This window comes from Ochotona princeps, chromosome 8 (genome assembly GCF_030435755.1).
Source record: "Ochotona princeps isolate mOchPri1 chromosome 8, mOchPri1.hap1, whole genome shotgun sequence".
In the NCBI taxonomy this organism is placed as follows: domain Eukaryota; kingdom Metazoa; phylum Chordata; class Mammalia; order Lagomorpha; family Ochotonidae; genus Ochotona; species Ochotona princeps.
Genome location: NC_080839.1, coordinates 15,569,747 through 15,581,876, shown reverse-complemented (window position 1 = coordinate 15,581,876; position 12,130 = coordinate 15,569,747). Strand labels below are relative to the sequence as shown.

General features: G+C 43.5%; 1 protein-coding gene across 2 annotated transcripts in view; it reads left to right on the top strand.

The window, feature by feature from the left end:
* The first annotated feature begins 6,065 nt into the window (after positions 1-6,065).
* SMYD1 (SET and MYND domain containing 1) overlaps positions 6,066-12,130 on the top strand; it is a 34,998-nt gene continuing 28,933 nt past the window's right edge. The window contains exon 1 of one of the 2 annotated variants that reach the window (XM_004590734.3): positions 6,066-6,278. In XM_004590734.3, coding sequence (XP_004590791.2) covers positions 6,142-6,278 — 137 coding nt within the window. In that variant the 5' untranslated portion in view covers positions 6,066-6,141. The remainder of the gene's footprint in view (positions 6,279-12,130) is intronic. The other variant, XM_004590735.3, reaches the window with a different exon arrangement.

Here is a 12,130-nt window from a genome sequence, read left to right as displayed (position 1 = left end):
CTTGAATACATATTATAACATACAACATAGTCATTAGAATGGTAGTAATACCCACTTGAAAGGGTGCTTTAACAGCAGTAAGTCAAGGACAACTTCAAACATTTCAAACTTTGTTGTGTTAGCATAGATTTCAAATGTATGTGAAATCCTGGGGCATTAAGGAGAAGCAGATCGGCGGTGCTTTTCAGCTGGCCCCGTAACTCAGCCAGCTTTAATTGTGCATTTGGTGCTGTGGCTTCCCTTTCAGATCTCAGCCCTGTTGCTGTGTCTTTGGGTCTGAAGTGGTTGTTTTCAGCTCTGACTCTACACTTGGGTTCCGCTACCTCCTTTTCCATTTAAGGCATTTGAAGGACAGATTTGCAGAGAGAGAAAGATCTTCCATTCACTGGGTTATTCTCTGGAAGGCAACCCAAAGAGGGCCAAGTCAGGCAAAAGCCATAGACTAGAAACCAGGAGCTCTTCCAGTATGTGCCGGAGCCCAAGCACTCTTCTACCTTCCCAGGCGCCTTAGCAGGGAGGTGAATCAGCCAAGACTCACGCTGGTTCCCATATGGGATGCTGGCTGTGCGAGCAGTGACTTTCCGAGCTATGCCACAACATCTGCCTGTCCCGTCTCCTTTTCTGAAGGCTGCTCTGGTACCTCAGGCTGCCTCGGATATGGTTTGTTCTATGCCTACTCCTTCTCTAGCATCTTTGCTTTCTCTTCCATAATCCATATAAGTGATCAGTATCTTGAAGACAAGGCATACATGTTATTCCTCTTTGCTTCTGGAATACAGAGAACATCTGCTAATAAATGCAGGTGGAGCGCATACATTCAGGAATTTATTGGGGAGGGGTGCAGAATGTGTGGCTAAGGATTTTTGGGAACCAGAGGGAGAAAGATAAAGGTGAGCACATTATTTGGTAAAAATGCAAGGAGGGGAAAGTGTGAAGGATTGTCAGTGATGTGATTATGTAGGATGTAGTGCTCAATCCTGGGACATGGCTGGTGGAAGTGCACAGTACCTTTTCTTCGTGTCTCTTAGGAAACTTATGAATCAGCCGGTGAGTGCCCATGAGCCTCCCCCCATCTGTTTGGTATTGCCAAGCATCAACTCAGACCTTGGGGTTGGGGGCAACTGCTGCTCCCTGCAGTGTGGCGGCTGTGGGGTTTGCCCCCTCCGGGTTGGACCCAGTGCTGGGGACTCACGCCAAAGACACTGCAACGAGTCCTTGGCTTCCCCCAGGACCCAAGAGAGCTCTTCCCTCAGGATAAGTCCGCCATGAGGGTACTTGGGAACTATATTAAAATCCTAGCTCCGCCCTGCCACTAAGATATTGCAGCTGGGCGAGTTTGGGAGGGGTTCGGGCCAAGCATTAACCTATTTCTAGCTCAAGTAGGGGCTGGTAAACAAGTACATATCCAGCTGCGTGCACCATGGGAGCTCTGTTGTCGATGTTCAGCTCTGCTGCTGGAGTGTGAAAGTAGTCATATGCAAATGAATGTGGCTGTTTGCTAACCAAATTTTGTGTATGGTCACTGAAATTTGAATTTCTTATCATGTTCACATGTCACAAAATAGTGCTTTGGTTTCCCCACACTCCAACTGTTCAAGGGGCGGGGAGGAGGTGGGTTTAGGAACGATTCTTACTGCCCAGGCCTAATAGAGTTTTATCAATCCCTGTTCCAAATGAAGTTTAGCACCAGGCAGGAAGGCAGTGGGATCGGGTGATAGAGGGCTGATGTTTGGATTAAAGTCTTGCAGCTCCCTTGCTTCCCCACTAGATGGTGGTCCCTGCAGGTGCATGGCTCAGCCATCAGCTAGTTCAGAATGACTTGGGGGTTCCCCAGGGTACTAGTAACTATGGTATTCATAAAGGCACACAAACTATTCCAAGATTTTAAAACTTTATTATAAACCATATGGGTTTACCTTATGTTTCTGTCTTCACACTTATTTGTGTGTATTCTCTGATTTGTGGCATATCCAGCCAATGCCTCTGAGGTGATCAGCTCAAATGCTCAAGACAATAATGTGAATGCAGGCTAGGATTAAAGATTGGGGGACTGCAATGTGACATCAGAGGACAGAGTATATTCAACAAGCAAGTTAAAAAGTAGGGCCCCTCCTTAAAGTAAGAGGATACGTGAAGCCCATGTCTAGTCTTGGGACATTACCCTGGTAGTTCTCTCAAAACAGTGTCTACTGCTAGTCTTATGTGATTAAGGGTCTGGCATAATATTTGTTTAGTATATCCTGTTCCAGTCACCTTGTTTGGTGTTTAGGGTGTGGAAATTTTAGCCATTGTAGTGTTTTTGGGGATGTGTTTATGCATGGGACTATGTGTCTGTGTGTGTTCAGCTAATATAGAAGTAGAAAGATCTGGATGTTCTGTTCCACAGAGGTTATTTCTGTCATTCCCGTGTTTGGAATATCACAGTTCAGCCTGAAGCAGGGACCCTTTGGCTTAGGTTTTATTTTTCTCCATTTCTCAGCACCCTACTTTACTCAAACACAAAAGAAAGACATTGGATGCCTACTAAAATCACTAGCAATATAGTGAGATATCCATCTTCTTGGGAACGAAAAGGGCTCATCTATAAAGACATGATTGTGAAAAGGAAGAAGAATTTTGGTTTTCACAATCATTTGGGGGATGTTAAAGGTTTAATGTTAGAGGGACCAAGTCCACTAGAAAAAATCTGGCTGCTAGCAGTGGTGGGGGTGAGGAAGGAGGAAGCTGGGAGAATTTCTTGCAAGGGCAGGTAGGCATCATGGAGCTTGTGGAGCATCATCGAGCTCTGTGCCCTCTCCCTCATCACCAGCCTGGGAACCAATGCTGATATCTTCTGTTTCACTGATCCTAGATGTGGATGCTAGACTAGCAAACAGTAAACAGCTCATTGCAATGAGGAATCACTGTTTGTTCTGCAGCTTCGGCAGATGAGAAACCAGCTTATAATGATCTGAGTCTGTGTTTTGTAGGTAACTATACAGAAGTTTTTGTAAACTTTTAACATACCCTGAATTTTTCCAGGAACCCTATTTCTTGCTAGCCAAGGGAGTTTTATATGACACTATTAGTCCTTTACTGTTACAGAAAATCATGTCACAGGTAACAGTGCTGATTATGGTGTAGGCATCTCCCACATCAACCTGCATTTTTGTCTTTCTGTCAGTTATTCTACTTTGGGAGGATAATATGAGCAAAGAACTAAATAGAAATTGCCGTGACACAGTGAGTTGAGCAGTTATCAGCAACACTAGCATCCCATGTGGGTGTCGGTTCAAGTCTTGGTACTTCTGATTCAGCTCCCTGCTAACGTGCTTAAGAAAGCAACAGAAGATGGCCCAAGTGCTTGGGTACCTCCCACCCACCTGGCAGACCTGGAAAAGGCTCTTGGCTCCTGGCTTTGGCCTCAGCTGTTGCAGTGATTTGGGGAGTGAATCTACAGATAGAAGATCTCTTTTCTCTCTGTAGCTCTAACTCTCAGCTAAATAAATACCTTCCTTAAAAAAAAAGAAAAAGAAAAGAAAAATGAAGAAGCTGCTGTCATTTAGTGAGTGTTCCATGAAGCACCAAGTGCTGCACTATGGCCATTATACATGTTGTCTCACTTAACACTTGCAGCAATCTAGTGACATAGAAATGATCACCTGTTGATTACCGGGGTGGTAATGGGAGCCTCGGAGCTCAGACTGAGACCTACAGCACTCAGAAACCAGTACTGATGATCTACCACAGTCACGGAGGTCCAGGACACGAGCCCCCATACAGAGATGTGGCTTTCTGCTGCTATAGGAGGGTATCTACATCTGAGTGACTTACAATGAGCAACATCTTACAGGTTCATGTTGAGGGAAGCTGGGAAGTCCTGAATCAAGGAACCGTATCTGGTGACAGCCTGCTTGCTGCATCATAACACGGCAAAGGCATCAGATGGGCAAGAGACAGCAGGGAAGGAACCCAAAGTCACTTTTTTTAAAAAAGATTTATTTATTTTTATTGGAAAGGTGTATATTCAGAGAGGAGGAGAGGCACAGAGGAAGATCTTCTGTCCGATGGTTCACTCCCCAAGAGGCCACAATGGCTGGAGCTGAGCCAACCCGGAGCCAGGAGCCAGGAGCCTTCCCTGGGTCTCCCATACAGGTGCAGGATCCCAAGGCTTTGGGCCATCCTCGACTGCTTTCCTAGGCCACAAGCAGGGAGCTGTATGGGAAGCGGGGCTGCCGGGATTAGAACCGGCGCCCATATGGGATCCTGGTGCGTTCAAGGTAAGGACCTTAACTGCTATGCTATCGCGCCAGGCCCCAAAGTCACCTTTTGATCAGGAGCCCTTTTCTGAGATAATGAACCCACTTCCATAATAATAGCATCAAGACAGGGCCTTCATGACCTAGTCAACTTTTTTTTTAATTGGACACCCATTTTTAAAAGGAAATTGTTATTTTATGATACATTTCTATAGGCTCTGGGACTTCCCGTCCCCTCCCCAAGTCCTCACACCCCGCTGTTTTCCCCTCTAGTATTACAGTGAGTAGTCCTTCATAAGCAGACATAAGTCGATCATTCTGCTATTGACATGGTCTAATCAACTTTTTGAAAAATTCTTAAACTTTTTCCTTTCCCTTCCTTCCTCCCTCTCTTTCTTCCTTCCTCCCTTTCTTCCTTCCTTCCTTCCTTCCTTCCTTCCTTCCTTCCTTCCTTCCTTCCTTCCTTCCTTCCTTCCTTTATTTGACAGACAGAATTACAGAGAGAGAAAGAGGAACAGAGTGATTGTCCATTCACTGGTTCACTCCCTCAATGGCCACAAAGATAGAGTTGAATCAATCTGAAGCCAGGAGCTAGGAGCTTCTTCTTGGCCCCCTGTGTAGGTAATGTGCCCAAAGACTTGGGCCAACCTTCACTGCTTTCCCAGACACATTAGCAGGTAGCTGACTCACAAGTGGAACAGCCAGGATTAGAACCAGTACTCATATGGAATGCTAATGCTACAGGCAGAGGCTTAATCTACTATGCTTTGGTACAGATCTCTGACCCCACTTCCCAACATGGTTGCACTGGGGACCAGATTTCTAATACACGATCTTTTGGAAGATGCATTCAATTCATGGCAAGAAACTAAAACGTTACACAGAAGACAGATCATAGCTCCGGAGCTGTAGGTGTCTTCATTTTCAACCTCAGCGAGAACAGCCTGGTAGCCGAGAAAGGCAGTATGGAATTCAGTGGGTGTTTTGGGGTTCACTTTCCCACATCCTCACTCCTGGGCAAGCCAAAGGATGGTGCTTGTTGGTAGCTTCCTGGCAGCAGGCATATCTCTTAAGGGAAATTGTGTAGAAAGAGATGAGGCTTGCTCTTTCTTTGCCTGTCTTCTCTGGATCCAGGTTGCACACTGCACACTCACAGCGTCAGCAGTACTGAGAACAGGGAATTCCCAGACTCCAGGCCTAGGGGAAGGGGCGTTATGGGAGTCCCAGGTGAAATTAGTAAGGAGGGGTGCCCCTGGAGCCTAAATAGTTGTGTTACATATTTGCCAGTGAACTAAGTTCAGCTTCTGGTGCTTGCTGTCAGCTGGTCGTCTGCAGGAAGGGCTGCTGGGCTTGGGATGAGGGGCCCATCTTACTTGGGAAAGTGCAGGCCTGACAGCTGAAGGGTCCCAGGGCAGTGATATCACCTTGTTTCTTCTCTTAGGCCATTCCGGCTGTCGGCTGTAGATTGATAGCAGCATCTGGATGCTAAAAATACCCTACTGACCAAGTGTTCCCTATTTCAATGCAAGCTAAACTCCGCTGCATGTCCAGAACCTTGCTCTTACCGATGGTTCCTCCTTCCCTGCAAGGCAACTTTTCCAAACTTGTCAGACCCAGTCCCAGAATCACAGTAGCCTATGGTTGTTTTCTGCTGTGGCAGCTTTACTGGGTGCTGAATGAGCCCCTTGTCAGATGGCAGTCTTCTTGCCTGCCTCACCCCGGCCACCAGGGAAAGAGGAGGAGGGGCAGGTGAGGCCTGGTGGCTGAGGGGGGGTGATGGTAGGGAAGGGGCGGTGGCTTGTCCATTTATAGTCTTGTTCCTTGGGATGCTGAAATAGCAGCAGTGACAGGAGACTGAGCTCAGTGTGAAACATCCAGTTTGTGGCTTTGCTAAACTCTTGAGATGACAATAGGGAGCATGGAGAACGTGGAGGTGTTCACTTCGGAGGGCAAGGGCAGGGGGCTGAAGGCCACGAAGGAGTTCTGGGCTGCTGATGTCATCTTCGCTGAGCGGGCTTACTCAGCAGTGGTTTTTGACAGGTATGTAACTGGGGGAGTTCCTCCGCCCAACCGTGCTGAACTAAAATGCTTTGCCTTCAAACTCATCAGGGAGAGGGATGGATTCATGTGACCCTGTTGAACAGAATAGTGCTTCTTACAGGTGACTCATGTCTGGTGTAGCAATTTCTGGCTTTGTGAAACCCAAAAGGGCTTCAGTTGAGCACAGGCTTTGGGCCACTTGCCCCTGCTACCAGTGAACTTAAATAAGAGTGTGTTCCTGGAGGTAGAATGGTGTGTGTAGAACTGGGGAAAATGTTTTCTTAAAAAAGACTTCCTATGTTTTGCTTTTTTTGATATAATATCTGAGAGGATGAAGTAATTGTGGAGACTAAAAAAAAAAATCATTGTAATCCTCAGGTAACACAGGCTTCTGTTTAGCTTTGAAAAAGTAGAACATCAGCCAACCTCAGTTCCTTTCTGTATTTCCTCAGGAGTAACGTAAGATTTTAATATGTTTCTTGCGAGAATGCTCTCGTACTCTTGCAGACAGCTACCTGCACTTATAATGGGTAGCTGTAGTCTGTCCATTTATTTTTCAGAAGTGGTACCATATCTCAGCTGTCATTTTAGAACTTACTCTTTTCCTTAATCAGCATGTTTTTGATACTGTTCTTATGAAAATGCTAAGTCCATTGATAGTTCTTTTAAATCCTTAGAGAAGATATGTTTCTTTTTACTATGTACAGAACTGTACATGTTGACACATATGCTAGGTGTGAGATGAGAAGAGGAATTGCTGAAGGTGCTGTGCTGTGGTTTGAAAGAAACTCTCCAAAGAGGCTCAGTTGCATCTACATTCCTGTTCCCCTACAACCTTATCCATACAGAACTACTACTAAACTTTTAAATAAAGTGACAAATGTTAAAAAAAAAACCTGTATGATTACACGAGAGTGACATTATTTTCTGAGCCGAAAATTGGGGTGACCTGCCTGACAATTTATCATTCATTAGAAGCAATCACTTTGAAAAACACCAGAGCATCATTGCTGATTAACTGCCATATAAAATGATGTATGATGTATGATGTTTGGGATAAGTGAGCTTTAAAGTGATTAAAAATATCTAAAAGAGATGGCTTTTAAATGCTGTATTTAAGCTTGTCACTGCACAGATGAAGAGCTGTTCCTTCTTCAGGTGTAACTGAGGCAGCACAGAGAGAAGACAAAGGAAAGCTTAACCCATTGTGGGTTCTGGGTGAAAACTTGCTGGGGGATAGGACTGTCTTCAGCAAAAAGTCACTGTATACCAGTAGCATTTCTTTGTTTGCTTTTTTTTTTAAGGATTTATTTATTTTTGTTGGAAAGGAAGATTTACAGAGAGAAGGTGATACAGAAAGATCTTCCACCTTCTGGTTCACTCCCCAAATGGCTGCAAAGACCGGAACTGAGCTGATTCTGAGCAAGGAGACAGGATCTCCATGCCTGTGCAGGGTTACAAGGCTTTGAGCCATCCTCTGTTGCTTTCCCAGGTTACAAGTGGGGAGATGGATGGGAAGTGGAGCAGGTGGCACATGAATTGGTGCTCACATGGGATCCTTGAGTGTGCAAGGTGAGGACTTAGCCACTAGGCCATTGCATTGGGCCCCAGTACCATGTTCTTTTAATCCATGTTACTACATGTTTCTGCTTTGTCCTGGCATCACAAGCATGAGGAAAGCTTTTATTGTTAGTTAAGCACTTGCATTAAAAGAAAATTATTTCTGGGCCCGACACAATGGCTCAATGGCTAAATCCTTGCCTTGTAAGAACTGGGATCCCATATGGATGCCAGTTCATGTCCCAGCTACTCTAATTCCCATCTAGCTTCCTTCTTATAGCCAGGAAAAACAGCAGAGGCTTGCCCAGAGCCTTGGAACCCTGTACCTGTGTGAGAGACCCAAAGGAGCCTCCTGTTTTCTGGCTTTGGATCAACTCAGTTCTGGCCACTATAGCTGATTGGGAAGTGAACTAGCAGACTAAATATCTTTCTGTCTCTGTTTCTCTCTGTAAATCTGATCTATCTTTCCAATAAAAATAAAAGTAAAAAAATCTTGTAAAAAATTATTTCCAATAATAAAAGTATTTTATTTTATGAATATATATATATAGAGAGAGAGAGTGGAGGGGACTTGGCAATAAATGAACGTCTGTGAAATCACCAACTAACCTAAATAGTATAATCTACCTCCTTGTATTATCTCTCTTTCTCTATCCTGCCCTATGCCTGCCTCCATGGTAACTACTATCCTAAGGGGTTTTTGTTATATATTCCACTCTTTAAAAACTCTTTATTTATTTGGAGGCGGAGAGACGGAGATAGAGCTTGCCCTCATCCACTTGTTCACTCAGCTGGTAACTAAAGCCAGGGGCAAGAGATTCCATCTGGGCCTGCTGTGTGGTGGCAGGGACCCAGCTACTTGAGCTCCCAGGCTCTGCATTAGCAGGAAGCTGTCAGCAGCAGCCAGAGCCCGGAGCTGAGTCCAGATACTGTGATGTGGTTCTCAGGCATCCTACCCAACAGCTGAGCCGCTAGGCCAAGTGCCCACCCTCTCTGCCTTGCTAGTAACAGCTTTGTCACATTGGCACATATTTGTAAGCAATACACAGTTTAGTTTTTAGTATTTTTTTAGTTTAAAATTTTAAAAAATTTTTATTCGTTTGTTGTGTTTGGTTTTTTAAGCAAAGGCACAATATTATTTGTAATTTTATGCCCTTTGTTTATTTCACCTAAATGATTGCAGTATGATTGTGTGACTGATACAATGAATAAACTCAGTGTATCAACCACAGTGTACTTTTCCAATCTCACATAAAAGATTGTTTTTAGCATTTTTGTTCCTATCTCTTGGGAACTAGAGGCATGTGTCCTAGGAATGGGATCACTGGATCATAAATGTGTGTGACATTCAGGTTTGTAATAGAATGCCACACTGTCAGGCTGGTTTGCAACTTTGAATTATGTCTTTGCTAGAATAGGCTTAGCTTAATATTAACAGTAAAAATCTAACCCTTTGTGCTGTAGTCCTTGGCCATGATTTGTTAAACGTTGCTGGTTAGAAAAACAGGTGTTCTGCTTAAAGCTAAGAGTGAGAATAGAAGTAGGATTTTTTTTTTCTGATCTAGCACATATATTGCAGTGCTATATATAGCACATATATTACCATGCATACTCTCTAACAGGGATGCTGACGAGCCTTTCTGTACCTTTTTTCTGCATTCCACTTGAGCCTCAAAATCTTTTTTCTGCAAGATGTTCTTGGTAGACACCACTGACCAATTGGAACTTGCCCCACCTCTCAGATGTTTTGGCTGGGTACTGAAAGGGAATGAAGGTGAAGTGGACAGGTGAGGTCAGCTTACCGAGGAGTTGCCTTTCTTGGACACGGCACCTTAGCCCAAGTGTCCCTGCCTGATTTTACATAACCTGGGACCCAACTGGGCATTCACATTGCTGTATTTTTTCAGTTGTTGTGTAAATTCCTTACAGTTCATTATAGAAAACATAAGCTGTAGGAAACCCAGAAAGAAGAACTAAAAATTCTTTTTAGTCTTATCATTTGGAGACAACTAATAACATTCTGATATATATCCTCCCAGTTGTCTAATGCTTATATAATGGAAATAAAATAGTGTTTCGATTCAGTGGAGTTGTAGGTGAAGTGAGAATAGTATGAGAAATATTATGTTAAACATAACCTCGACTGAAACACACATCCCTAAATTCAGTATATTAAGATATGCAGCAAGAATTTAATTTTAGAATGCAAGGAATATGGAACTTGTATAGTATTTTGTCCGTTCCTGGGTATACATTTCATTTTAATGTCTCTGATATAACCTAAAATCTATTACTCTTTATGTTTAATTAGTGAACTGTTTTTATTTCTTAGTGGCTAGTAAAAATGTCCATTTATAATCACCTAGTCAATGTAATAATTGCAGATTATTCAGTGGTATGTTCAAAAATTGTAGATTGAATGTAATCAAATTGTGCATATTTTTTTCTCTCAGAAACGTGGGATTATTTTGTCGCCCATTTTCTTTACTTCGCAATGTGTTGTGAATACCTTTCCAAAGTGTTGATATCTTTATACACTATTTGAGTAATTGGACAGTTTCCTGATTTTTTTTGTGTGTATTAATTTAACCAGGTGTTATCTTTAGGATATCAATGAGGCTCTCTGCTTCTTTCCAGCAGAAATTTTCACTTATCTTTGATTATATATTAAACTTTCAGAAGCAGAAATTTTTGATTCAAAAAACATTTCCACGGCTTTTGTACAGGCTTGCAAAGGATCCCTTGCCAGGAGATCAAATCTTCCCCGATTGTCGACTTGGGGTTTGCCTGCCTGTGTCAGTCTCCTCAGCACAGAAAGCTGTCATTCATGTTTTTGTAGTTTCCAACTAAACCTGTAAAAATCTGATTTTAGTATGGTCTTAATTTAAAGAAGCTCTTAGGCCCTTGGTACTAAACTTCTGTTGTCCAGTGGCTAGAATGGACCTGTCGGTGCTGTCTCAGATGGGAAGAGCCCTTTACTATTCCCTGGTGAAGACGTGGCGAAGATGCTGAACCAGATAGTTAATTGGGTAGCAGAAAAGGAACTGAATCCTAGGACTTCAATGATGTCTCTCACTCTGGGATTCTGTGGATTTCATCATTTCTTCAGCCTCATAAAGGACTCCAGTGCAGCAAAAGAGGGAGTGCTAGGTAAATGAAGAAAAGGAACTTGGTCCGAGTCGCATTTAGTCATCAAATATAAGGAATGGCATAGGAATGTGGGAGCCAAAATACTACCAATGATTTCTTTCTCATTGACTAACATGTCCTGAATTTAGAGCTCACCTAGCCCAAAGCATCCTAACCGAAATCTCTGGATCCTTACGTTGGGAAATGCCCATAGTTGGAGGATCAGAGTTTATGTGGATGTGCACACATGCTTTCCTTCTTGGTATGCAAGGCTGTAGTGTTCACCCCTCTCCAGTGGTCCCCAATCCAGAAAAGCATTTTATTCAAGCATCCCTGACATATGGGGAGACTGAATTTTAGAGGGATAATGGGCCCTTCCAGGTCATGCAGGAGTGAATGATGAGATGGGACAGAGTTTTCTTGGGTGTCCTGCAGTCATCACTTCCCACTGTGACCCGCCTCTCCAGCCAACAGACAAACTTCGCAGCATTGCCCACTTGATTTTCTCTCATTCTTGTCAGTCTAGTTAATAGCATTTAGACTGCATAAAATCAAGGGCATCTACCCATCAATTTTGGAAGAGTTAAAAGCTGGTTCTGGGTCCTGAGGATGGTTAGAGACAGAAGCTCAGAGGCAGAAAACTGGAATACACTTGTGGTTACAAAGGGGAAAATGCCCTTATAGCAACAAATCAGTTGAACAGTTTCTTATGCCAGCTGTAATGAATAATCACAAATTCAATGGCTCACAACAATACAGATTTATTGTCCTGCACTTCAGAAAGTGGACTCACAGTTCAGTGCGTCCTTCCTAGCTGCCGCGTCCTTTGGCTCATGACCAGCTCCCTGCTTCTGTTTCCCGCTCTGACCCCTTGTGGTTACGTTAGGCCCATCATGTTAATTCAGGGTATGTTCTCATTTCAAAGTTCTTAATTACATTGACAAAGTCCCTTTGGCTGTGAAAGGTCCTGGAAATTAGGACAAAGCTCATTGGGAGGCCTGTGAAACAGCCTGATCCAATCAATAGTAGGAATTTTTGGTTTAATTCAGTTTAGCACAAAATATGTCAAGGAGGAGAAAGGAGTGTTAGTGGATTTTTTAAAAAGTTCTTTAAATATGGGGCCACTCATAGCAGGCTAATTCCAGGCTGGAGTCCCAGCTGCT